Source organism: Equus caballus, chromosome 3 (assembly GCF_041296265.1).
Source record: "Equus caballus isolate H_3958 breed thoroughbred chromosome 3, TB-T2T, whole genome shotgun sequence".
Taxonomy (NCBI): domain Eukaryota; kingdom Metazoa; phylum Chordata; class Mammalia; order Perissodactyla; family Equidae; genus Equus; species Equus caballus.
Window position 1 is genome coordinate 30,600,365 of NC_091686.1, and position 27,303 is coordinate 30,627,667.

Consider the following 27,303-nt stretch of genomic DNA (forward strand, 5'->3'; position numbering starts at 1 on the left):
CTTTGTGGACATCTCAGTGGTTTTCTTTTTCTTCCTTCCTTTCATCTTTCCTTCCTTCTTTCTCTTTCTTTCTTTCTCTCTTTCCTTCCTTCCTTCCTTGCCGTCCTCCTTCCCTCCCATTTCTCTTCCTTTCTTCCTCTTTTCTCCTTCTCCCCCCATTGGCCACCTCCTTCTTCTCCCTACTTCCTCCTTCTTGCTCTCCTTCTGCTATCAGAAAAACAATACTCCATGAACATTTGCTAACTCTACCTTAAGTTGAATTATTTCCTTAGGGTAAATTCTCAGCCAGCAGTAGGAGAAGAATTTTTTTCCCCTTCAATACAGTTTGAAAAGGCCAATGACTAAATCAGCATGGTGTTGCCATTTTATGAAAATCTCAAAGGATGACACACCGAACACATTTTATGTCTACCAGGCCATCTGGGTAATTCTGATATTAATTCCAGTTCTTTTTAACTGCATTTATTCCTGGGGGCTATTGAAATGAGTCCTGACTGGAAGCTAAGTTGGCTCAATCCAGGTCTTGATGCTCATCTCAGCCACTAAGTCATGGGTTGGTCTTGCACAAATTTCTTTCTAGTCCTACTTTTCTCTAAATATACAATTTAGATACTAAAACCTCAACACGTGAGATTATCTCAAAGAATAAATCCACTAGAATATTAGCTTATTAGGGAAGGACTTTTTTTATCTGTTTGGTTCACTGCTGTATCCCCAGCATCTAGAGCAGTGTGTGGCACGTGATATATTTAATAAATATTTGTTTTATGAATAATTATAAAAAATTACAAAATCAGAAACAATCTAGAAAAGGGAAAGAGATCTTTACTCCAAAGAATTTAAAGTAGTGGTTCTTAAGCCTTTTGAGAATAAATGCATCCCTCACATTTGTGCGTTAACAAATATAATTTTACAGCTAGTTTCAATAGGTCCAAAGAATCTGGACATTTTTTCATGGACACCAGGCAATGCCAACATTAAGAATCCCTGGTGTAAAAGAACCTCTAAGTTCTAATTCATTTGATGTCATCCTATGTCAAATTCAAAGCAGAACTTTGAAATGGTCAGTAATCCATACCTCATGGCACATTCGATCTTTATTATGGTCTGTCAAGGTAGGCGTTATTATTCCCATTTCATGGAAGCAAATCTTCGACTCAGAAAGATTTTAAAAACTTACTCAAAGGGACACAATTATTAAATGTAAAGCAGAGACTAGAACCTAGGTCTTCTAACTCAAGTCCAGCCTGATTTGAGTTAAACGGCCCCCATTACCCCTACGTTGATTTGCACAACCTTTGTCTTCTTAGCATTTGATTGATGGATATTATTAATGCAGATAATTTGGGCTCCCTTGTAATGATCAAGATGTTTTCACAAAGCAAAGTCTCAGCTGAATAGGACAAGGCAGGTGCTTATGCCATTCTCAGCTTCATCTGGAAATTTCTAACTAGAGTTCATTAACTTGCCAGCCCTAGTTCTTTTGAGCACCATACTGATATAATAGAAAAGTGCAAATCAAGAGAAACCTTTAAACAGGCTTCATCTGTCTTCCTTTGTTACTCTTTCTTTTTCTTTCTTCTTTTATTAATACTTTCTTTCTCTGCCATTTTGAAAGTAAAATTGTTATGCCTCTCATTGGCTGTACAGTTCTATTTTCATTGTATATTTTGAGTTATTGGAAATCCAGGTACATCAGCTTTTCCCAAACACGGTTATTATTGCCCCAAAAAGTGGGACGCTAATCTTGTCTAGATTCATCCAGCAATCTAGACTGTCTTGTGAGATTAAAAATCTGATGAATCAATTTTTCCTAAGTTTAATATGTCTCAATAACTTTGTGAGTGAAGATTTGGAAGTTTTGTAGAATTATTTCACTTATGAAGTCAATGGTAATAGTATTTTTGCCCCAGCTTTGTACAGAAGATAAATAATTCTCTGAGTTGATAGTGGAAGGCATTGTGGTTAGTACCTACTGATGAGAGTGTGAGAGCGAGCATTGTTATAAAAGTACCTTATTTTTCTCTTCCTCTTTAGTATTGCTCATTTAGCTCTATTGGGAATTTTTTGAACTCATTCAACCTCCAACTAAAAGAAACCATCATACCTTACCTATTCCTGGTGAGAGGAACTTCTTATCCTATCTTCTCCCCACTCTCTACTCAGTTTCTGTCTTCTCCGACAATTATTACATTATTGGAAGTATTGACTCTGTGACCTGAATTTCTTCAGTTGGACACATTTTGATTTGCTCTGAGGAAACACCATGGTTACTTTAATATGCTGATTTCTTACCAACAACATGGGAATCAGTCCAACCATCACGAGCTGTAATATGGGTCCATAGCTCTCTCTGAGAGCAGCCCAGAGACCAAACAGGATACCAAACTTTATCCCAGAGAAAAGACTAGGTCGGGGATCTGCAGCTGGGACCTGCATACTTTGATAATTCCCCTGGTCTTGGAGAAGTTATCCAATAGCTCCTGTAATACGAGATGGAAAGCATCCTTTCTGCCCCATAGCGAAAGGACCAATCGCAAAAATGAAAGTGCAATTACAGAAAAATTATCCCTGGGCTATGACCACATTTCATGAGCATTTGATTGCCATCACGATTCATGATTTCAATTTTCAGGACTGAGAGTCTCTGCTGAAGCTGAAGCCCAATTTAAATCCTTAATATGAGAGTCTGTGCTTTACGGGCATGCGTCAATGCAGAGTCAGTCAATTTGGGTTTGATTCCCTTGGACTGGCCACAGTTATGTGCTGGGAGGGGACCAACGAGGTTGCACATGTAAATAATAGTATGCTAATCACGTGTTTTATTTTCTCTTTTGCTTCTGATCAACCACAAAAGTAGATTCAAAACCACTGTTCAATTTGCACTTGAAAATGATGATTTTTCACAAGAGTTTTTAATATCTGAGTTTTAGTTTAAAGGGAAGATTGCCCAGACCTCTCAAAGTCAGGGCCATGCTGAAGTATTTTCCAAGTCTCATTAAAAAAAAATCCTCTGAACACGTTTGAAAATAAAAAATCTTAATCTCACCCCTTGAATAATGTCAAGATAGAGTCTACCTCTGGAGAAATATTGATACAGACTCAAATCAATGTCTCCACTTGTCACTGATTTTATGCGTGCCTTGGACAAATTGCTTAACCTCGCTAAGCCTCAGTTTTGCTCAACAAAAGCTGATATTACCATATAGATGGGAGATTCAGTTGCTGTTGTTTTTATCATTAAAAAGAAGCATTGAGTCTAACAGAAATTAAACATTCCTGCACATACGTACATACAGCCCAAGACCTGTTAAAGTCCGTATAATGAGAATGCGTGATTCTCGGTAATCCAATAATCTGGAATTGCCTCTAATCTACTACAATACTGTTTTGTTCTTCTGAGTTTGGCCTTTTGTACACCTCAAAAAGACCTAATAGAGTTCAAGATTATGGGGTTACTGCCATATACAGTATTGCTCTTCTTTAAAAAACAGATGACTTTGCAAGCTAAAAAGTCAGAGTCAGTGTAGACATGCATGACCAAAGTCCATAAAATAATTAACCATCTCACAATTGCAGCACAAATATAAGAGCCTTTACATAATAAGACTCTAAAGGTGATCTCATTGGTACAGCCGAAACCCCATTAATGTCTAGGGACAGTCTGGCTGACTGGGTGACAACTTCTCCCTCCCTAACTTGCACAATGTGCTTAACTGGCATGTTCAAAAAAGGCTTCTGAAAGGAGGTGGCATCTTTGGAGTTTAAGTGGGAAAGACATTCCAAGTAAGATGGATGCTCTGCGGTAAGATATAAAAGCAGGAAAATGCAAAACCTGTTCAGTGAACAATGTGCAATAGTGTTTGTTCTAAAGCAAATGATTCCATTAAAGAAAGGAAATTAGAAAAGTTGTCTGAACTCCAATTCTAGAGGGTCTTGAATGTCAGGCTAAGAGGATAGAGTCTACCGCACTAGAGGCAAAGGAGAATCAGGATTTCATTTGTTAATTTCTTCTTGCAAGGAGTATCCACTTCTGTGCTACCTTAAAGGTAAGCTTTGATGAATAGTGTTTCAGAATGCCTAGTCTAGAAGCACATCTGGATGGACTGAAGGAGGAGGAGACTGTAGGGCAAGAGGGCAAGCAAGTTAGGAGACCATTGGGATGATCCAGATGGGCAGTGGCAGTGGTTCCAAGGACCTGGCATGTAACAATAGCAAGTAGTATATCTTTAACTCCTCACAGTTTGCCTTCAAATAATATTACAGCACTTCACATATAGTTTAAGAACCTTACAACAATGTACTTCCATTTCCCCTTTTCCTAGCCTTTGCAGTATTACTGTTACACATTTTACTGTTACACATTTTACTTCATCATGTGTTGTAAATAAATCCCATGATACATTGTTATTTCTGCTTTAAACAATCAATTACCTTTTCAAGATGTATTAAAAAATAAGAAAAATGTCATATTTTCCCACATATCCACAATTTCTTGTGCTCTTCATTCGTTTGTATAGATCCTTATTTCCGTCTGATACCATTTTCCTTCTGGCTGAAGGATTATTTAACATTTCTTATGGTGCTGTTCTGCTGATGGTAAATTCTTTCACCTTTGTATATCTGAAAAAATCTTTATTTCACCTTCCATATTGGGACACAGTTTCACTGGGCTTAGAGTTGTCAACTGCCTTTTTTTTTTCCTTTGAATATTTTAAAGATTTGCTCCACAGTCCTCTGACTTGCATTGTTTCTGACAAGACATCTGCTGTCATCCTTATCTCTTTTCCTCTGTTTGCACTGTGTCATTTTTTTTTCCTTTGGCTGCTCTTAAGATTTTATTTTTGTAACTGGTTTGAAGCATTTTGATTATGATAAGAGACATTTTGAGGGGTGAATGAAGAAAGCATGGAAACAGATAAGATGTGAGCACTGGGAAAGAGGGTAAAATAAATGTGGGCCTACACAGATTAATTGAAACTGATAGTTGCTTCCTTGAGTGAAGCATTAAGTATCTCTTGAGATGAAAGAGATATATCATTACAGAATGTACCCTAAAAGGAAAGTAACTGCTAACACTTCAAGAACATTATATATACATATCTACATGGGTTTGTACATACACACACACACACACATTTTATACTTACAACAACCCTATGATGTAGGTACTGATACAATCTCCATTTTATACGTGTTGAAACTGTGGCACAGAATGGGTGAATAATTTTAGCACATAGCTAGTAAGTGGCAGAGCTGGGATTTGAATGCAGACCATCAAATTAACAGTCATGACTTCAATCTCTATTCTAAACTGCCTCATACAGTAAATGGCAGCCAAGTATAACAATAGCCAGATATTGATAGATCCAGAGGACACCCATGTTATAAATATTCCATGTTAAAGGGGAAAAGGATGCTGCTTTTTAGACATGGAAGATGCTACTTTCAGGGCAATGATCTCCTGTCTGATCTTCCTGTCTCTGGCTTAGATACTGATATTCCTCCAAATAGAAAATGTTCACAATCTTAGAGACTAGACATCTAGCTAGACACTATGGTGGACTACAGAGCTTCTACTCATTGGTGTTACCCATGTGTGAACAGAAAATGGAAAGCTCTGCTGGTGAAATAAATGGAGTTCACAAACATGTGTGAGCTTGCCTATCAGCTTGGCTAGCAGAAGACAGAAAGGAAATAACACCAACATTCTAGCTGTCATCTCTCTGGCCTACCTATGGCACTGATAATGATAGCCATCATTTAGTGCAAATCTTGTGGGAGCTAAGCGTTTTACTTCTATTACTTCTAACCCTTAGAATAACGACCCACACTGCCACTATTCCAAACCTTATGTTTCTTTTAACTTTGAACTATTCTTTGCAAATTACGTAACCTCCCTGTGCCTCAATTTCCTCATCCACATCTTGAGGTTAGTAATAGTAACTACCAAAATGCTGTTTTAAAGATTCAATGAGATGATTCGCCTATAAGGTACTTAGGAGAGGACCTGGCACGTGGCAAGCACTAAGTGTAAGATGCTGGTATTGTTATCTCTGTTATTTTCTCCTACCTGAGAGTCCCTACTTTGTCCATCCAAACCTTGACTGTCTTGAGAAACCAAGTTAGCATTCAGCCCACCACGCTGATCACTTCACTCAGGAGCAATCTCTGTTTCTGCTAACAGCAGTAAACACAGCGTAACATCTCCATGGATTGTATTACTCCACATAGGCTTGTTTTGCCTTCTCAACTAAATTAATTCATCATTCACTCAATTCCTACATTGTCTGAACACTTACCAGGTGCCAAGGACTGTTCTGGTTTATTAGGGCTAGAATGGTAAATAAGAAAGGTAAAAATCAAATCCGTGCCTCATGGATATTCTGTACATGTGTTGGGAGTGGGGGGGGGGGCACAGACAAAAGATAATATGAATAAGTAAAATAGCTGGCGTGTTTGATGGTAACAGTGATATGGATATAAATAAAGTATAGATGGGAGATAGGAAGTGTTGGGGAATATCATACAATTTTGGATATTAGGGCCAGGGAAGACTTCACAGAAGTAAGAGTGCAAGCCGTAGAGATCCAGGTATAGAGCATTCTTGGGTGAGGGTACAGCAAGTGCAAAGGCCCTGAGGTAGGAATGTTTATGATCAAAGAACATCAAGGAGATTAACTTACCTGGAGTGGAGTCAGCAAAGGGCAGAATTGTAGGAGACAAGATTGGAGGATGAAGGATGCGGAGCAGATTGAATAGAGCCGCACAGGCCATTGTAATGATCTTGCCTTTCACTCTGATAAAATGGCAAGCCACAGGATGCCCTGAGTGAAGGAATGACCAAGGCAGGAGCCATGTTTTATAAATGATGAACCAGTGTTGGAACAGACTTCATTCTCATATCACTCGCAGGAACCCTAGGTGGGCAGGATTATCTCACTCATGTCAGAGGTGAGGAAAATGATGATCAGAGAAGAGCAGTAATCTCCCTAATGTCATGCAGTGTTGGCAGCAGAGGCAGGCTAGCAACCAAGACTCCCCAACTTTTAGTCCCAGAAGTCTTCCTACAGCAGGCAGAAGCTGAGCTCCACTCATGTTCCCAGGTGGAAGCCCGTGGTCCTCTTCACCATTTCCCGCGTCTGATTCAGCCTTTGTCTACCTTCCCTGGGTTTTTCCCCTCCTGCGTCTAACAAGCTTTGATGCACCCTGTAGTAAGAACTCAGGGCTAGCTCATGCCAGGTGGGTAGCACCAGGGTAGAATAGACTGGACAGTACCTTCGTGTCAGCTAGGAACACCCATCCCCTCGAGGGTCACAGCCCCCATGGGGTTATGGCTGCATAACACAGGGTGAATTGCAGCCCTCACCCACCTCATCCAAGAGGCTTTGTGCAGTGCACAACCTTCACCACTATAAATGGCAGCATGACACTTCCTTAAGAATTTTTGTAATTTGCACATCATGTAACATCGTGGGAATCACATAATAGGGATTCAGGGAGTCATGGCTGACTGAATTCTTCCAATCATGATTAAGATCCTCCATATGTCAGCTCATGGTAAAGGACATATGCTAAGTTGTTTCCAAAATATTTTTTGAGCACCCACTATTTGCCAGACACTAATCCAGGCACTGGAGGTATAGCAACAAAAAACTGACAAAACTCCCAGTATTAATAGGGCTTGTATTCTCGTGGAGGAGACAAATAGTAAATTAAATAAATCAGTATAAGTATGCTTGACTATTATCTTGCAAAGAAGAGAAAAACAAAGCATGGAAGGGAGTGTGAAGTTTTAGTGAGAGAGAGAGAGATGCTAGGTAGAGTGGCCAGGGCAGGCTTCACAGAGAAAGTGACTTTTGAGTAAAGATCTGAGTGAAGTGAAGAGATCCTGTGATATATAGAATAACGGCCCCCGAGATGTCCACATCCCGACCCTTGGAACCCATGAACGTTATCTTACAGGGCGAAAGAGACTCCGCAGCTGTGATTAAATTAAGGATTCTGAGATGGGGAGATTATCCTGGTGGGGCTAATGTAATCACAAGAGCTTTTATTAGAGGGAGGCGGGAGGCCAGAGCCAGAGAAAGATTTGAAGATGCTACACTGCTGGATTTGAAGACGGAGGAAAGAGCCAGAGGCCAAGACATGTGGGAGTCCTCTAGAAAGTGGGAAAGGCAAGGAAACAGAATGTCCTCCCGAGCCCCAGGAAGAAACACAGCCCTGACAACACTTTAGCGAGTGAGACCTGTCTGGGATACCTGGCCCCTAGAACTGTAAGATAATAAATTTGTGTTGTTTTAAGCCACTAAATTTGTTACAGCAGTCATAGGGAATTAATACAGCAATGCTGTAAATACCTGGGGGAAGACATTCTAGGCAGGGCGAGCAGGAAGTGGAACATGCCTGGCGTGCTCTGGAAGGCACCTGTGACTGGGCTGGCCCAGAGTGAGTCAGGGGAACTTGAGAAAACAGAGGGCAGGGGGCAGGGGGCAGATTACATAAAACATTGGAGGTCAGTACAAGGACATTGGTTTTACTCCAAGTGCTGTGAGGCCCCACTGGAGGAATGAAGCAGAGAAGTGATGTCATCCAGTTCATGGATTTTTTATTTTATTTTATTTTGGTGAGGAAGATTGGCCCTGAGCTAACATCTCTTGCCAACATTCCTCTTTTTCTGCTTAAGGAAGATTGTCACTGAGCTAACATCTGTGCCGATCTTCCTCTACTTTCTATGTGGGATGCCACCACAGCATGGCCTGATGGGCAGTGTGTAGGTCTGTACCTGGGATCCAAACCCACAAACCCCAGGATGCCAAAGCAGAGCACATAGGCTTAACCACTACACCACCAGGCTGGCCCCCAGTTCATGTTTCAATGGGATTATTCTGGTTGCTGTGGGGGTGGAATAGAGGGTGTGGGGGCAAGGGCAGAATCTGGGGGACCAGAAAGGAGACTTTTGCTATAAGCCACAAAAAGAGGATGTGGGCTTAGACCAGGTTGGTGGCAGCTGGGAGTGGGTAGGAGAGAGAGAAACAGTCCATTCTGAATGTCTTTTGAAGATGGAGCTCATGGATCCAATAAACAATAAATGTGGTACAAGTAAGTTTAACTAGAAAAGATCCTGAATAAAATTCTTTTGGTAATTAAAACTTTAACGTGGAAAGATAGCGGATGCAGGAGGCAAGAGGTAGAGTGGATAATAGTGTGAGCTCCAAGTAAATTGGTCTGGGTTCATATCCTGGCTCTTCCACTCACCAGAAGGATGTCCTTGAGCAAGTTGTTTGGCTTTTCTGGGCTTCCATGTTCTCATCTGTAGCATGGGAGTGTAACGGTACCTGCATCACAGAGAGTGTGTGAGCATTAAGGGAGAAAAGTGTTTGTGAGACAGTATGTAACTCATAGTAAGTGCTCAAAAAATGTCTCTCTTGTCATCTAGACTTCATTGATTTTCAAAGATATTTTCCTATTTATCAAATGCTGAAGAATTTAATGGGGAGAAGTATTTGAAAACAAATGAGATCACTCCTTTCCTGTGGGGCAAGTTCACACAATAGCTGGGATGCTAACATATTTCTCTTGGTCCCATAATAGATTTTTCTAAGCTCCGTTATCAAATAGCTGCCATATTTGTCAATCTTGACTTTGAAAAAGGAGCCTGATCCTTCAGTCTTTTAAGGAAAAATGAGTATCATTCGGCAATTGAATATTTAACACACTCTCCTCTTTTTTAAGCATTTGTTGTTTTAACCATCCTAACATCAAAACCAGTGGACGCGGGGAAACCTCAGATGTTGGGGAATATCAAATGTGGTCTTTTTTTTGCCTTTTTCCTGGTGGATCTGACACACTTTGAAACCTTCAAAGGCCACAGAAATCAATGACGTGGGAGACAGACGACATTGCGTACATCATTGTCAAGATGAATTTATTAATGTAAACGGCATAGTGTAGGAAAGCAGCTGGGGCTGAATTAAAATGGGAGGATCTGTAATCTGACAAGAAACACAGAACAAAGGGAGGAGAGAGACACAGGCTGATGAAAGACTGCTGATTCGGGACTTCACTGAAGAGAGCTACATAAAAGGGATATCGTCGTGTAAGTAGGTTAATGTAACCCTGGTGTCTTAATTAAAATGTCTCTAACAAAAGAGGAAGAGGAATAGTACTGGAAGTTTGGGAGAGGCTTCAGCGAAAGAGAAGAAATTTACAGAATGGGGAAGAAGAGGATAATTTAGGTTAAATATTGAGACTCACTTCCTCAGCAAAATAATCTTGAATTCCAGTCCTAAAGGATATTTAAAAATTGGTTGGACAAAGGAGGCAGTTGACTCTGGCAGCTAGTGTGGGAAATAGCTTTCTAATTTTAGAGTTTGCAGCCATAACATCAAGAAGTTAACAACCGAAAACAAAGCAAGCAGATAAAAATGGGAGGAACAAGGATCTCAAAAACAGACCAAATCCCGAGAAGGAGTCCTGGTAATGAGTGCTTCCTTTTCCTAAATATCAGGACATTGCTTTAAATCTCCTCCCTCTGTGATTGTATTTGAGACGGGAACATGCCATTCCTAAGGGGAGAGTTGACTTCACTCCTGATGTTGGGGAAGCTTGGTTTGGGGCCCTCCCTGGATACCCATTAGATTCTGCCCACGAAGCTGGGTTTTTCTAAGGGTGGAAAAGCAAAGAAGCACCCTTTTCAAATGTTTTACATTTGATAAAGTCATGCACTGTTTTCCTTTGAGTCCAACCTAGAATAACCCAGCGACATCCGTCACCCTCCAATCTCTCCTTGAGCCCTGCACAAGTGAGGTCAAGCCTCATTGCAGGGTGGCTGGGCCATGATGTCCACAGCAGGTCCTGTCTTCGGCCAGTTAATGAGGCACTTCACCTGTGAGGGAGTGGGGTATGGGTGTCCCTTCCAATCTGATGATTAAATGCATCAGGTGTTAAGTAAGAGCGCAAGGTTTTTCTCTTCTCTGAGGTCGTCTTAGGGAGTAGAAAACTCAAAATCTCCTGGAAAAAGAAGAAAAGAGATACTACAACTTACCTTCTGATGTTAGATAGCATTTATTAAACAGATAAATATTTATTAAATAGATAATCATTGTTCAAGTTTGAAGAATGAAGCCTGTATCTGCATACTAATGGGATCTGGCAGAAGAAACTCGAAGTTAATAGAAACTATCTAGAAACCACCATCTAAGCTGAGCTGGAGAAGGACACACGTAATATGTAATAGTTGCTTACTATTGTGTGTGTGTGTGTGTGTGCGTGTGTGTGTACGCATCTGTCTGCGTGGTATCAGGCAGGTAGAGAGGACTAGAAGTGAGTGAGGGAAGAAGAGTATCTTGGAGGAACAGCACAAATAAAGTCATGATAGAGCCTGGCCTGTTTGGGCAAAGGCAGTATGGTTGGAACTATAGGCATTATGGCCAGAGAGATATGTTTGGACCACTTGGGAATGCCCTGCCATGAGGACAGCTAATCTGTCTCGAGGGGTAACTGGGGGTTTTGTAATATGTCACAGGTCCTTTAAAATGTTCACAACCTATGACCTAGTAGTCCTGCTTTTGCTAGTCTAACCTAAGGAATCCTTATTAGAGGATTATTAACAAAAGTTAGCAAATAAAACTCTATATACAATGATATTTTATTTGCCTTTTGTTCATGATAACAAAGAATTGTGGGCACCTAAATGTATGAGCATAACAACGGGAATGGTTAAATATGTGCTCAGACAGCCACACACTGTGTTGTGCAGCTACTAAAATTGTGTTTACAGAATTTGTGACATGAAAGGGAAGAAAGCTTGGCATTTATCACTAGGTTCAAAAAGCAAGATACAAAAGTGTTCAGACCATTAAATTTCAACTTAAGCAAAAAGCATATTAAAACGTAGAAGGTAGGACACAGAAATGCTATTCTGTTTGTGCAACGCAAGGTTGTGAGTAAGTGAATTCATTTTTTTTTTCTGATTCTAAGTAGAATAGGTTCATTATAGAAACTTTAGAAAATAGATTAAAATACTACTTGCTCTCAAATTCTTATCAGAGTACATACTTCTGGGGAGCCCAGAGTAAGAGTGTTGTGGTCCTGTGATTCCACTGTCCAGTGGGCTCACGCATAAAAGGAAACAGTAAATCATGAAGAACCCACCCATGGGCTTCAGTAGAGCAGGTAAAACGCGATGACCATGGCAGACAACGTGGTCTTCGAGAATGAAGGGGTGCATGCCAGGGAAAATCCCCAGGTGTAATCTATAGAAGTTGGCAACCACTTAGGAGTACGATACGGTGGCCACAAAATAGAGCCCCCATAGGATCTAAGTGTCTAGTCCTTCAACAGCTGGGAACAAGGAGGCAGGAAACTTCGTGGGTTTTGGCAGGAGCGGGTGGGCAGGAGAAGATTCCCAACTTGGTCCAGGACACGTTGAGTGTGAGGTGCCTGTAGGATAGTCAGGTATCATTTATTGTGGAACTTCCACGGGGAAACCATATAGCAAGCACTCAACAAGCAAGCACCCACTGAACTGAAAAGAATTGTTTCTCCACGTGCAGATTTTCTACCAGGGGCCTTCTGTAAAGGCTGATCACGCATTTATGAGCTTATGCAGACCAGAGAGCGTGGGATCTGGGGTACGTGCTCCCACACCTAGAGTACATATTCAAATTAATACAGCTGTTGAGGCAGGAGTACATGTGTGTATTAGAAAAACAAGCCCATCTGTAAAACTCTGCAAGATGCCTCCAGGTGTTCAGAAGTAGCTATTTAGCATGAATATTTTATCAATGCCAGAGCACATAGAAGGAAATTGTATCCATTATATTTCCATCACCATCACACATGGTTGAATGGACCTCTGACTCAAGAATCTAAACATGTTTAAAACATTTTTCACCTCCAATGAAACTAGCAAGCCTGGGTTTGCGTTGTTATTGCTCCTGCTAGATTCACGAAATATTAGGGAGGCAACTGCGTCTTGGAAGTGGTTTGGCAAATTTTCATCCAAAGTGTATGCTCTGTTTTCTTTTTTAACTAGCAGTTCAGAGGTGAGGAAGTTGACATCTCAGATCAAGTGGCTGAATATATGTCTGCTGGGGGAGAGTTTGTTATTTTAGCTGTATTTTATTTTCAAGTTCAACTTTTCAAATGTAGGGATGGCTTAAGGATAACAAATAGCAGGAAAGAAAGCCTATTTAAGAAAATGTGTTCTCCAGGGCTGGCCCCTCAGCTCCGAGAGGGCAGGGTCAAAGGCAAGGTCAGATGCTGGACTTTTGTTTAAAACCATTCAGTGGCTTCTCATGGTCCTCAGCATTCAGAACAATCCTATGAGGACGGTAGAGGTCTGGCCTCGCCTCCCATTCCAGCCTCTTCTAGAGTTTCTTGGAGCCCAACTCGCTCTGCTCTAGCCCTTCTGGTCTTTGGCCATCTTCTGCCTCTGTGCTTTCTCTTGTGCTCATTTCTAGGCCTGGATCCTTCCTCCTCCTTTATCTGGATGAATTCCACTTCACCTCAAGCTTTTAGTTTAATTGTCATTTCTTCTTTAAAGTGGGTGAATTTTCTAAAAATTTTCTGTAGATTCAGTTACTTCGCAAAGCATTGAAAACCTTAGGATGAAAGAATCCGAACTGAGTGTGGCAGCTCTATTGTTACAGAGAAGACCTCTATATGGAAGAGGACATCAAAGCAGAATCATAGGAATCCTATTCACTTATTTATTAGATGAAACTATGGAGCAAATAATCTGAACAGGATGCTCTGCCAAACCCACTACCCAGATTATCCAAATTCTTACAACCCTCTATATTCATTTAATACTTTTTTCATTTAATACTATTTTAAAAATACTTTCTGGACACCTGCTATATACCCAGCCTTGGGCTAGTCACCAAGGGGCACAGCGCAAACCTGGAAGACGTGGTGCCTGCCCTCATGGGGCCAGTAGACTTGTATGGAAGACAGAAGTTGATAAACTAATGGCAGTGAATGAATGTGTAATCAGATGCTGAGACAGGGGCCCTGGATAGAAAGGGCAAGCTGCAGGCAATCCTCATAGCGAAAGAGACTGAAGAAGCCTGGAAGTGGTGCTTGAGCTAAGAGTAGAAGGATGGGGAGGGGTCAAGCAGGCACCAGAGGGGAGGGCCAAGGAGGGACATGCCTAGGTGAAAAGCCCACAGGTGAGCATTTACCACCTGAGCATCCTGAGGGGGCTTGTGTAGCAGAAGCAGAGCCAAGAAGACACTGAATGTACTTGAGGTCTGAGATGTCATTGGAGGCCAAACAGACTGGCCCTCCCAGGCCTTGGTAACATTAGAGCCCTTATCCTTTAGCAACGGGCAGCAAATAGGGAATTAATGAGGGGAAGGAGAATGTTTTAAAAGGTCTTTCTGACCGCTGGACAGAGAAGTTCTGGAGTCACCACCCAGGTTGCATTAATTTATTAATGGTGATAATTATTCAGATACTCTGCTACTGGACCTTCCAGTGCAAGTTTCTCGTTTTTATATTGGCCATCCCCAAAGTCCCTGATGATGACTTTCATTACTGGAAAAGTTGTTGCTGATATCACTGGTGGTTACTTCTAGAAAAACATGCGTGCATGAGGATTCTAGGAAACAGTGGCTTGCACCCATTTCTCAGCTGTGCACCAGCAGCCCTTGACAAGCGTGAGTGGCATAATTTACAATAGCAGGTTGGCTTTACTCCACCCTGTGGGTCCACCAGCCATCATCTCCCCACAACCCTACCTTTAAAATAAGCTTCATAACATCCACTACCATGCCATCAGGTAATGTGTGGGACTAATGGGCAATTTCCGCATCATCCCATTTTATTGTCAGCATAACTCTGAGCAGTAAACCTACAGCAGATGACTCGGCTCGGCTGACATTTGGCCTCCAGAATATTGAGGAAATAGATAGTTGGAAATGAAGCAAGCGTAGTATCTTGGCTCTCCAACCTCCTAAATTTACTCCTGAAAGTTTGGGTTTGTTGACTGTTTCTTCCTTAAGTAGGCAAACTTCAGCCCCAGGAGGTGATAAAGCAAACTTTAAATCTTGCCCCAGGTACAGAAAAGCTGGCTGAACCATGCATTTGATTACATACAAAATGCGAACTGAGAAGCACAGAGCTCTCCTCCTAGCAGCTTTCAGCACAATGAAATCAGCCACAAGAATGGAATAAATTGGAGATTGATTTCTGCAGTTCCATTCATTTGCAGAAATTTGCAGCCAATTAAGCTGTCCCTCTGCAGTATAGGTAGCTGCTCCTTTTAGCCAGAGGCTGGTTGAGATTTGCTCTCCATCCTCTGCAAATGTATAGTTGTGATTCTCCAGGTACACTTGGGTAAACAGGGCTAAGCGACTCTCTCCAGGCACAGAGCTCATTGGAAAGCTGGTCACTAGCAGCAGCCCTGGGGAGGTGAATAGCTTCCTGCTTAGATCAGGGGGCTCTGGGTCACAGATGTCTGCGTTCCCATCTCTCACTTGAGCTAAGTCACTTTGGACAAGTCTCTTACATCTTTGAACCTCATGAAAACCGGCCTAGTGGTCCTGTGAGTTGTGGAATGGATTAAATGAGATAATATTACCGTGTGCCTAGCATGGTGCCTGACACATAATAACTACTCAATAAATGTCAGTATTTCCTATGGCAGACTCGATGAATCCAGGACAAGGATGCCAAGTAAATCTTAGGATTAGAAAGATGAGAAAGAAATAGGCTTTGTCTGGAACACAAGCTTCAAAATCATCAAGGAATAATCCTCAGGATCCTTCAGCCTGATGTGAAATTCAAACCCAAAGCTTCACACCTTTGCATGACACCAGTAAAGGCTCCCTGGTGCGTGGGAAGCACATCCGACCTTCTCACCTCCATCTACTAGACTGTCCACAGCCAGGCCAGTTGACCGCAGGAGTCTCAGCCAGCACTGCCCTCCCTTAACTTCGCCTTGGCCAGAGACAAATGCTTCCAGCTTCTGCCATGCTTTGCCTTCTTAAAATATCCCCTCTTAGCTCACAATTTTGCTCAAAAGCTGCAAAAGTAGGAGAGAGAACAAAGGCAGAGGCTTGTGCTTTCTTTATAACGCCATTGCTATTTTTCCCTCTCATTTATTACCTAATGCAAAGACAGGAACCGGGAGATGGAGGGAGAAGGAAGAAGATATATGAGTTCTCTGGTCATTTCTTGCCCATCTGAGTCTTGGTTCATGAAGACCCTCCGACACGTGGCCAAACGGGTCCATGCTTCTTTCTGGCCTTGCGTTCAGTGTGAAGGGAGCAGGTTGTTCCTCCCAACTCTCACCACCTTCCTGGGATGGCTGGCTGGAAGATTTTTAAGCCCTCAGCTGGGTGTGGTGGGAGGGGGCAGCAACAGCCAAAGCCTGGAGTATGGTTCCAACCATAGAACGCCAGTCTGGGTCAAAACCTTTCTGTTCCCCTTCACTTGTGGAGCACCTTGTCCTTTTAGTGTCTATTCTGGGCACCTTGCCTTGATGAATGTCATAGGTGGCTTCCCTGGGAACAAACCTTGTGACTCGGAGATCTGTGTGGAGGAGGTTTATTGGGAAGGGGTCTTGGCATCCACACCTGTAGGGTAGTAAAGGCAGCAGGATAGGCAGGGGCAGGAGGTTGATTGAGGAGTAATTGACAGCAGTTACAATGGAGGTCTCAGCCATCACAAGGCCAGTGGGGACTTTGGAGGCCCCTGAGCCTGGGCCCACCCGGAGGCCAGGGGGCCAGGCCTTTACATACCCCTTACCAGTCATTGGATGCCAGCTGCAGCCCTCTCTGCTTCACAATCTTCATATCAGCTATGAAATGGAGGTGGAGTCCTGAAAATACTATGGAAACATATTGGGATTCCCTGTTGTGAAATGTCCAGAGAAGGCAAATGTGTACAGAGAGAAAGTGGATTCATGGCAGCCAGTGATGGGGGCTTAGCACACGGGGGTGACTGCATGTGGGCACGAGGTTTCTTTTTGAGATGATGGAAATGTTCTAAAATTAGATTGTGGTGATGATTGAACAACTCTGTAAATTTCCTGATTATCACAGCATTGCACACTTAAAACAGGTGAATTTAATGGTACTTAAACTCTACCTAGATAAGACTTGAAAAATATTGTGGGAAGTAAAGAGGGTAGAAGAACTCCAGCCACAGAAAGTTGACCCAACTTTCCTTTTCCCCGAATCAAATACTCAGATTTGCATTTTAGGAGGAACCTCAGGGCCCTGTGAAGACAGGGTTGGGAAAAGAAAATAAAACAACAAATCAGCATTTCTTTACTTTTACTCCTTTAAATCTATTCTCCACAAAGCAGCCAGCATGATTATTTTTAATTTAAGTGGGCTTATGTCATTCCTCAGCTTAAAACTCTCCCATGACTCACGTCTCATGCAGAGTACCAGCCAGAGTCCTCTCTGCTGTCTACACAGCTGGCCCTCCAGGATCTGAATTCCCTTTACCGGGCTCCTGGTCTGTCTCCCCCAATCACCCTGCTGGCCACCTGGGCTGCCTCCCTGCAGCTCAGACACGCTGGAGATGTTCCTGCTGCCTGGCAGTCGCCCCTCCCCACGCCCACACTGCTCCCTCCCTCCCGCATCCTCCTAGCCACCTTCCCAGTGCTTCCTCTCCTTGGCCTCCCCGCCCGCCTGAAATGTCAGCATCCACTGCCCCTGAGCATGTTCAGTCCCCCTCCCGGCTCGTTTGTTCCCTGTGCCATTGTTCTGTTCATGGTCTCTCTCCTCCCTCTAGAATGTGAGCTCCATGAGGTTGGGGGGTGGGCGGGTTGTCTCACTCCTGCACTGCCCTTTCCCAGATGCCTAGGATTACTCCTGGCGGGGAGAAAAGTCTCCACAGGTTGTTTTTGAAGAAGTGAATGAATGAATGAATGAATGAATCTGAATCCACTCTTTCTCCCCTTTTCACATTCTTCATTTCTTTCTGCGTCCCTCTTTCCCTTGCCCCCCAACCCCTTCCCGGCCCCTCCCCATTGCAGAGGTCTCCTCTTTATTTCCAGGACATTCTTTGGGACTGTGTGATGTGACACCCCCAGGTAGCGTGAAACTTGCTTTTAATGTGCTGACAACTTCTCCTGAGACTGAGAAACAGGGAGGAAAGCAAATGAGATTGTAAACCCAAATACCCTACCACAGAAAGGCGAAGGTCCCGGTTAGCCCACAGGAGACAAGAGATGTTTATATAAGGGCGACAATTCTCCTGTAATAAAATCCAGCAGGAGGGAGTCTCCCCAAGGACACACTAATGCCCCTTTGACTTAAGCAAGATTGGATGAGGCTGCTGCAGACCTCCGGCTCTTTCAGGCTCCAAGATGGTGACAGATCATTGTCCAGTGACTGCAAAGTTGTAGGGAGGGTCCCACAGGAGGCACATGCCTCGAGTGTGTGTGTGCGTGTTCCTGTGCCTGAGGAAACCATCTTGGTTTGAAGTGGGAAAGCGTGCGGTATGTGTCCTTGGGTCTAGGCTTGTGATGTGTGTCTGTTGTGTGTGCATTTGTTCATGAGTATGTGTATGTATGTGACAGTGTATGCGTGTGACCCTATCAAATACATGTTGGGGGTGTGTGTGTGTGCACACATACATGTGTGCATGAGTGCTTGTGTTTGATGGAAGAGAATTTTGATGTCAGTATGCATGCGTCTGGTGAATCTGGAAATCTGGAGGTGGCTGTGTGTCTACACGTGTCTGTGTTTAAGATCTAGCCTTAGGCCACCCACAGCTGAATTACTCACTCCTAAAAGCAACTGAGTGGCTTGTCTTCATTTCCTCACTTCTGCTGTCCTGGTATTAATAAGACCCATCCTTCACTTTTGTGCTGTTCTTCAGAGAGCACAGACTGCTTCCACGCACAATTTCTCATTTCATTCTGATAACCAAGAGTACAGGCAAGCTATCCTCCTTTACAGATGAGAAATCCCCCTTAAAACCCTCTGTGCCCTCCTCAAGGAAAGCAGCTTTCATCCTCCTTTCTCGGGCTGACTGTGCTCCTGATCCACTCACTCCCCAGCTCCTTCAGGCACCTGTCTCCATCAGTTACATCCTCCATTCTGCATCTTCATTCCCCCAACGCCACGGTTTCCTTCCTCGGACCCCTTCCTCCTCCAGCCCAGCACCCTTCATGGTCTCGCCTTTCACTGACAAACTTTCTCCCATTTATTTCTCTTCCTTACATCCACAGTCCACACTCCTGATTGGTCGCTCTGACACTCGACCCTCACCCGCTCTCAAAGCTGCTCTTCCTAAAAGCATCATCACCTGTTCATCCTCAAGCCCCGCAGCCTCCTTCTAGCATTCAGCATTTATTGGGAGGGACGTCTGGATTGTGTGATGTGGCCATGCACTCCTCCCTTTTTGAGATTCTCATCCCTTCAACCTTCTGATTTTCCTCCTTTTTCTACCTAACCTTTCTGTGGCCTCTGCTGGCCTTTTCAGAAACTTATTGAATGCTGAGTTCCTCCCTTTTCCCCCTTCACATAATGCAGATGAGGCCAGCTTCTCCTTCATGTCCAATCACTCTTGTACATGGGTGACTGTGACATTTCTCTCCCTCATTCATCTCTCCTCCTGAATGCCACTCTTTATACACTCTCTAAAAATCTCCGTTGGATGGCCAACAGCCCCTCAAGTCAACAAGTCTAGGGTACCCAGCATCTGTGCCCAGAACGGCTCTTTTTCTCTTTGCCCACTGTCTTGGAGATGACAGCACAGAAGGCAGGGAGTCCTAACCCATCCTCTCCTTTACCCTGATGTTCTGTTCTTTCCCAAACCCTGTTTCTTCTCCTATAGACATCTCTTGAGTTGGTCACATTCTTTGTACCCCCACTGCTTCTATTTTGTCTGTTGCTGAGGTTATGGCCACAGCCTGGTACAATCAGAGGCTTGACGTGCTGGATTGACAGATACAAACAGACACACAGTTGAGCATAAACATGGTCACACACACACGTGCTTATATTTGCATATGGTATATGATTGTCAGACAAATCAGATGCTATGACTCCTACATGATCCAGTCACACAGAAGCACATGGCTTCAGAGCACACACACAAACTCATTAGCACAGCCCTGATAGCTGCAAATACAAAAATAGACGTTTGCTGACAAACACATTGTTATACATATAAATCACAGACAAAGATAGAAGCAGAGGCACAGACCCAGAAACATAGTCATGGGTCAATATCTATTAAGATTCCTGCCACTGTAAGGCAAAAAGTTGAGTTGAGAGATAAAGGGTGTCTTGGTCCCAGTCATTCTTTTGCATGCCCACCGTGGCAGGCTAAGAGAGTCCCGTGCACATGAAGGCATCTCTACAATCAGCCACTCCCACCCCCACCCCACTCCTTTCCGGATGCTCCTTCCCATCCTGAGACAAGAACCTCTTGCCTCTCTTTTTAGGCACTTAGACCCTGGGGTTGACACAATTGTGCTTGTTGCCAAGCTTCTGGGAATCCATGAGAGTCAGGGAAATGAACTGGCAGCTGTGGGCTGTGCTAGCTGGTAAGCTGGGAGGACACCAGAAGTAGGAATGTGGACCTAACAACTATGGGCAGCCATGAGGACAAAAATTCACAGGCTTGCAAACACAAACAAGCCCTTTGTGACGAACAATGGAAATTGACCATACAGATTGCTTTTCATTACTTTAGATACATTTGCACATATATTGTCATAATGAACTAAAGCCTACGTCTGCTCTCTTATAGAACAGAATCACCAATTCCTCACATTTCACAGGACTTTAAATTTTTTCAAAGTGCTTTCCTAGACATTCTCTTGTCTGAGCCTCAAAACTTTTTTATTATAAATGAGATTCATATATTGCACATATTTTACAGATTTCTATTCTTTTCCCATCCCCTAATAAACCAGCAGAATCTTCATAGATGTTATACATCAGTTTTTATGAATATAATCCCCTCTGTTTCTCATTGTCTTATCATGTGTTCCACTCTCTCTTTCTTCATGCTATTTTTTGGTTGGTTGGGTTGTTTTTGGTTTGGTTTGATTTGGTTGGTTGATTAGCTGGGTTTTTTTGTTGCTGTTGTAGTTTTAAGCTTTTTGCTTTCTTCTCACTATCTTTTACACATACCCACCCCGGTTTTCTGTCTTTGTCTGAATATTGATCCTTTGGTCTTCCTAGAGACCAAACAATCTTTTATTTGAACTCGTGCACTAAGATCTTGAATATTACTCTTCTATGCTTAATATCGTTTATATAAAATAGAAAATGCCCAATATGGTATTCTTTGTTTTCCTACACATTTTATCCTATGTATCTCTCTGCTAGTGAGGTGAATTGGAGCAACTGGAGTAACCTCTCTGAACTTGGTATTCCTCACTGGTTAAAGTGGACTCAGATTTACTTGGGGGGTTATTGCAAACGTTAGAGCTGACACATGCAAAGTGCCTAGCACACTGGCCCACACACACTTATATTGTTAATCCTATGGTAGTTTGTAGTGGTGACCGTGGAAGCAGTCAAACGATAGCAGTGGGTAGAACATGGTCTTCACAACTGCCTTGTTGGTTCCCACCTAAGAGTGTTTCCCGCCGACGGACCCAAATTTAACCTTATCCTGCAGTTGAATATTTAGGTCATTTTCTCTTTTTGCCCCTTACAAATCATGTCATAAAAAACATCATCCTGCATATAGTTTTAATTCTTCTTTTGCATTTAGCATTTGGATGTATTCCTAGGAGTGAAATTACAGAGTGAAGGGATATATACGTTTGTAAAGTTCTTGATAAATAAATATTGCCCAATTGCTTTCCACAAGAGTACCGTCAATTCACACTCCCACCAAAATCAACAGAAAGACTATTTATAGATGCTTTCATAGCATTAGATGGTCTTGTTTTCTGTTTGACTTTTCTTAGGTAGATTTTCCTTTACAACTATGCCATATGTATACATATATAGGTATATATGTGTATATATGTATATGTGTAAGTATACATGTACATATATACACACAAACCTATATACACATTTATCCATACATATACCTACACATCCTTTCATGGGGCCTGGGTCAGTGATGGTATTTAAACATCATTTGCCACATAATTTTAATAGGAGCCTGCTACCCGAAGTTTGAGGTGCTTACTTTTGATGATACATAAGATAATTTTATTTAGTGTGTGGCATTGATTGAGATTGGTTTATATATTGCAAATGATATTCTATCTTCAGTTCTCTGATCAGATCAAGGAGGAAGTCTCATCTTGGTTCTAAAAACCCTTTAACACCCCTCTAGTCCTCTCTTATCTCCCATTTAAAAACAAGAACTCTTTTCCCCCTGAGTTTCTAGCTCAAATTTAATAACATCATTTGGTCTCCAGTGTGGTTATTTTATGTTTTTCTACATTTTATGAAAAGCAATATTGGTGCTCTATTTATAATAATATAAAGTTTCTCTCTCTCTCTCTCTTAAAATTTTTTTTTTTTTTTTTTTTGGTGAGGAAGATTGGCCCTGAGCGAACATCCATTGCCAATCTTCCTCTTTTTGCTTGAGGAAGATTGTCACTGTGCTAACATCTGTGCCAATGCTCCTTCACCCTGCACATGGGTCACTACCACAGCATGGCCTGAAGAGCAGTATGCAGGTGTGAGCCCGGGATTCAAACCCACAAACCCCGGGCTGCTGAAGCAAAGCATGCAAACTTAACCACTATGCCCACCAAGCAGCCCCATAAAGTTTCCTTTTTTGCACACATTTATTTAATTAAAAGGTGAGTGACAGATAGGACAGAAATCCTGACAATGTTGTTCCGATGATTGAAGTTTGGGACATACTACATGGGGAGCGCATCCCAACAGTCATGCCACTGAAATAATAACAAATGGTCCTTGAAAAGCATTGACTACAGTCTCCGTAATGCCTGACACAGTTGGGAACTCTGTGATTGCCCCTCCATCTCTGTTCATCTGTGAGTGTAAGGACCTTGCGGTCGGCCTTGAAGAGAGTCACTTTTACATTCAGAGAGTTGTGTGGGTTAGTGACCAGGTGAGTAATTTCCTCACTTGGCAGATTAAGAACAGGAATACACAAGCACTAAAGGATGTATAAATCAAGACTGACATTGTGAATAGAATGATTCAGAATATGGGATTAAATAGCTTAATGATAGTCATTGTGAATCACAATGTCAGCTTTAGTATGATTCTAACGATGTACTTGCTAACGCTAATGAGGTTTGATAGGATAAAATTAACAATGTCCAAACAGCTGTGTGCTTTCACAACAAAGGAACCATATCTCAGAGCAGACTGATACATCCTTTCTGTGGGGGATTTTCATCAATTGAATTTGTTTTTTCTCTTTTAGGATATATTTAAATTTGCCAGAACTTCTCCTGTGCCAAGACAAAAGAGGTCCATTGTGGTATCTCCCATTTTAATTCCAGAGAATCAGAGACAACCTTTCCCAAGAGATGTTGGCAAGGTAAGTCGGACAAAAGACAAGTGACAAAAGCATGTTTTTATTAAGAGATGAGCATAGGAGAGGGAAGCCGACCGTGACCATCTTGATGACCGGCTGGAATTGGCCTCAATTCCTCTATGATAAGAGCCCAAACGGTTTTGCTGAGAAAAGAATGTCAAAAGGTCATCAAACAAAAGAAAAAAAGGAATTTACAAAAACGGGTAATAACACCTTTGAATATCATGATTTGAAGATGTACGTGGTAGATGGATAATGATGCTAAAGCTACATCAGGAGGATGTCATTGGTTAAGAAATAGACTCATTACTTTTATAGATGATGTCCAGGCAACCAGCCAGATAGTCTCCTTAGCAGAGTAGTATGATGGTATGTGGCTTTTTTATTCAGATCCTTGCTTTCAAATATGTAGGCCCAGGAGTCCCTTTGGGTCTGCTCTCTAAAAACTAAACTAAACTAAAGGAACTGAATCATACTAACCAGATCCAGAAAATGCTGTTGCATGAGTCGGAGCAAAAACTTTTCCAGGAAGAAATATTCACTGTCAAATGGACAGAAATGCCGATGTTGCCTAGGCAGCACATTCTCTCCCCATAGGCTAGTCAACATGGAGAATCAAATTTTAAGTAGTTTGCATTTTTTGGTGATCTTGGAATTTGAACAATGGTGGTTAGTTGAATGAATGATCTTAACGAGTGGTGCTATTGGACAATTTGTTCATTCATTAAATAAATAAGGAGCACCCGTTACACGCCAGACTCCAAGATTGGGACTGGGTGAATACAGATTTGAAGGAGCAGACAAGCTTCTATTGGGATGGAGCTTGTATTCTAGTGGGGACACATGTATTTCAATGAGTAAATAAATGAAAAAATTGCAGAGCATAAGAAATGCTGTGAAAAACAGAAACATGGGAATGTGAAAAAGAGTAAATGGCAGGACGAGGCAGTAGAGGGAAGGAGGAATCTTTACACAGCTGGCTGGGAAAGGCTGGTTGGAGTTACTGACGTTTGAGTAGAGAATGGACGGAGGAGCAAGCGCAGCTGTGGGAAGAGCTGGTAAACCACATTCTTGGCAGAGGGAACTGCATGTGCAAAGGCCAGAAGGTGGGAAAGAAGGAGGTGTATCTGAGGAACAAAATGCCTGGTTGGCTTCAATGTGGTGAGCAAAGCAGAGAGTGATAAGAGTTGAAGTCACAGAGCTGGTCTGGCCTATGGGCCTTGGAGACCATGGCGAGGAATAGGGATTTCATTGTGTGTGCAGCAATAAACCTCTGGAAGGTCTCCCACGTATGTGTGTGTGTGTGTGTATGTGTGGTTGGAGAAGTCCCCCTGGCTGCCTTACAGGGAATGATTTGTGGGAGCAGAGTGGTAGGGAGTAGGGGACACAAGAGACCCGCCAGGAGTAGGGTTTTATAGCGATCTGAGCTAGAGGTGAGGCAACATGGACTATCAGAAATCTATTTCTATTGGAAATTAGAAGCATTAATAATCCAATATCCTGGTAATTGCCATATTTATGATTTTAAACTACCATGGTGCAAAAGATTTTGTTCTTTAAGCAAAATCTTGCCGGGAGGCCAGGATGGGATGCAAAGGGAAGCAGAGCTGTTCCAAGTGGACAGTGGTGGGGCTGATAAACCCTGCCCCTTTGGACAGCCCGAGCCGCTGTGACGGCCCTTGTGTGGGTTTTTCTGAAGCCAAAGATGGCACTGGCCAAGGGACCAGAGTCCTCCAGTCTGCAAGGCTCTGCCCCCAAACAGTTTCAGAGAGAGTTGCATGCTTGTTCTTTAGGTCTCCTTTATGTAAGCCTGGTATTCTCAACCCTCACTGAGCATCAGAATCACCTGCGACAGTTAGAATACAGATGCCAGGCTCCACCCTCAGAGGCTGATTCAGTTAGTCAGGGGGTGAGGACCAAGCATCAGTTGTCTTTAAAAGATCCCAGGTGGCACTGAATGCAGCCAGCCAGCGTTGAGAGCCACACCCTACTTCAAGAGTGGCTACAGACCAGCAGCATTGGCATCACCTGGGTGCTTGCTATAGAAATGCCTATTCTCTAGTCCTATCCCAGAACCACTGAGCCAGAAACTCTTGGGATGAGGCCAGGAGTCTGTTTTTACGTGCCTTCCAGGTGATTCTGACGTACACTCAAGTTTACAGAGGTCTGATCTAAAATACGTTCTCCCCTGCCCGTTAAGAATATATAATACTTCCAGTGTTGGAGTTTCAATTCCATTAATTAGGTTATAACAAAGGTCATCATACATCTCCGTTGCCTGGAAATCCGCTTGTCCTGGCGTAATTATCCTTAGCACCACCTTTCCCCTTAAACATGTCCCCATATTTGGACAGTAAATTATGCAGTCTTCCTAAAGCTTCCTTCAATCCCACACGTTCATCCTCCTGAGTATATCTAGGGAATTTTCACAGCCTTGAGATATATAATGGGTCAATAAGTGCACAGCTGAGTAGGGACATTCTTCTGCATTGTTTCTTATTTATTATAGCCTTAAAGCACAATTTGGTTTCCAAGCTGAGGATTCATCTCTCCTAAGCCCCTTATGTCCTGCCCACATGGGCTCTCAACCTGGATCCTCTACAAAGTAACTGCTTTTCTGAGTGTGATAGTCTACAAACGTCTTAACGTGGGAAAGATTCCCAAACTGCCAGGTGGTTCTTGCAGAATAACTGCACTGCCTTGCAAAACCTATTTGTTTTTCCATGCTTTTTATGCCTTTCAAGGAGCATATTTTTCTCTTTGTGCCTGCTTGTTTTTACTCATTCGTCTTATTCTTTTCTTTATATCTCATATCTTATCCTAGTCAACTCCACTAGTAGCTGACAAGTGATGCTCAGCAGAGCTGTGGGAGGGTGTAGATGTCTTCGGTGAGCACTGGGGAGCTGGGGAGAAGGCAAGAGAGACCAGAGGCAGGGTTCTGGCCTCCACAAATCACCCCCCGACCCAAACTCGCTGAGTCAGGCAGTTCTAACTTTATAAATATTACATATCAGATTTCGGTGTGGAATGCCATTTCAAGAAGAGATTCTTTGTTTATAAAAATATAAAGACACTTGCTTTACTTTGGGTTCTATTGGAAATAATGGAATTGAAACTCCAACACTGGAAGTATTATATATTCTTAATGGGCAGGGGAGGAGAACGTGTTTTAGATCAGACCTCTGTAAACTTGAGTGTACGTCAGAATCACCTGGAAGGCACATAAAAACAGACTCCTGGCCTCATCCCAAGAGTTTCTGGCTCAGTGGTTCTAGGATAGGACTAGAGAATAGGCATTTCTATAGCAAGCACCCAGGTGATGCCAATGCTGCTGGTCCGTAGCCACTCTTGAAGTAGGGTGTGGTTCTCAAGTACTCTTGGCTCAATTGATTGAGAGCAGGGGACTTTAAATCTGTGAGGCAGCAAGGAGGTCTTTGGGAGAATTCAAATGCAGGTCGTTTATTTAGGAGGTGAAAAGAATACTGGTAAAGGAGTAAGGCAGGGAAGAGAAAGCGGTCAGTTAAGAGGCCTGTTCATCAATTCATCTACTGCTGTGGGTGACTGGATCGTAATCCCATGGGGAAATCCATGAAACGGTGTAAGGCGCAGTCTCAGGGTTACCCCTATCCACAGGAGAGGGGGCTGGGCTATTTGTATACTAACCCCAGCAGTCTAGTTGAGGCCGCTTCCAGAGGTATAAATTCTCCAGCACATCCAGTCTGCTGAGGCTCCAGGGAGAGCCTTCAGGCATCATGGCTGGTGTGCACTGAAAAGGTGAGGTCCAAGGGACAGGAACAGGGCACTCATAAATTCTGCCCCTCCACTAAACTTGATGTA

General features: G+C 42.8%; 1 protein-coding gene across 1 annotated transcript in view; it reads left to right on the forward strand.

The window, feature by feature from the left end:
* CDH13 (cadherin 13) overlaps nt 1-27,303 on the forward strand; it is a 993,386-nt gene that overhangs the window by 419,982 nt on the left and 546,101 nt on the right. The window contains 1 exon segment of the mRNA NM_001109812.1: nt 23,353-23,469. Coding sequence (NP_001103282.1) covers nt 23,353-23,469 — 117 coding nt within the window.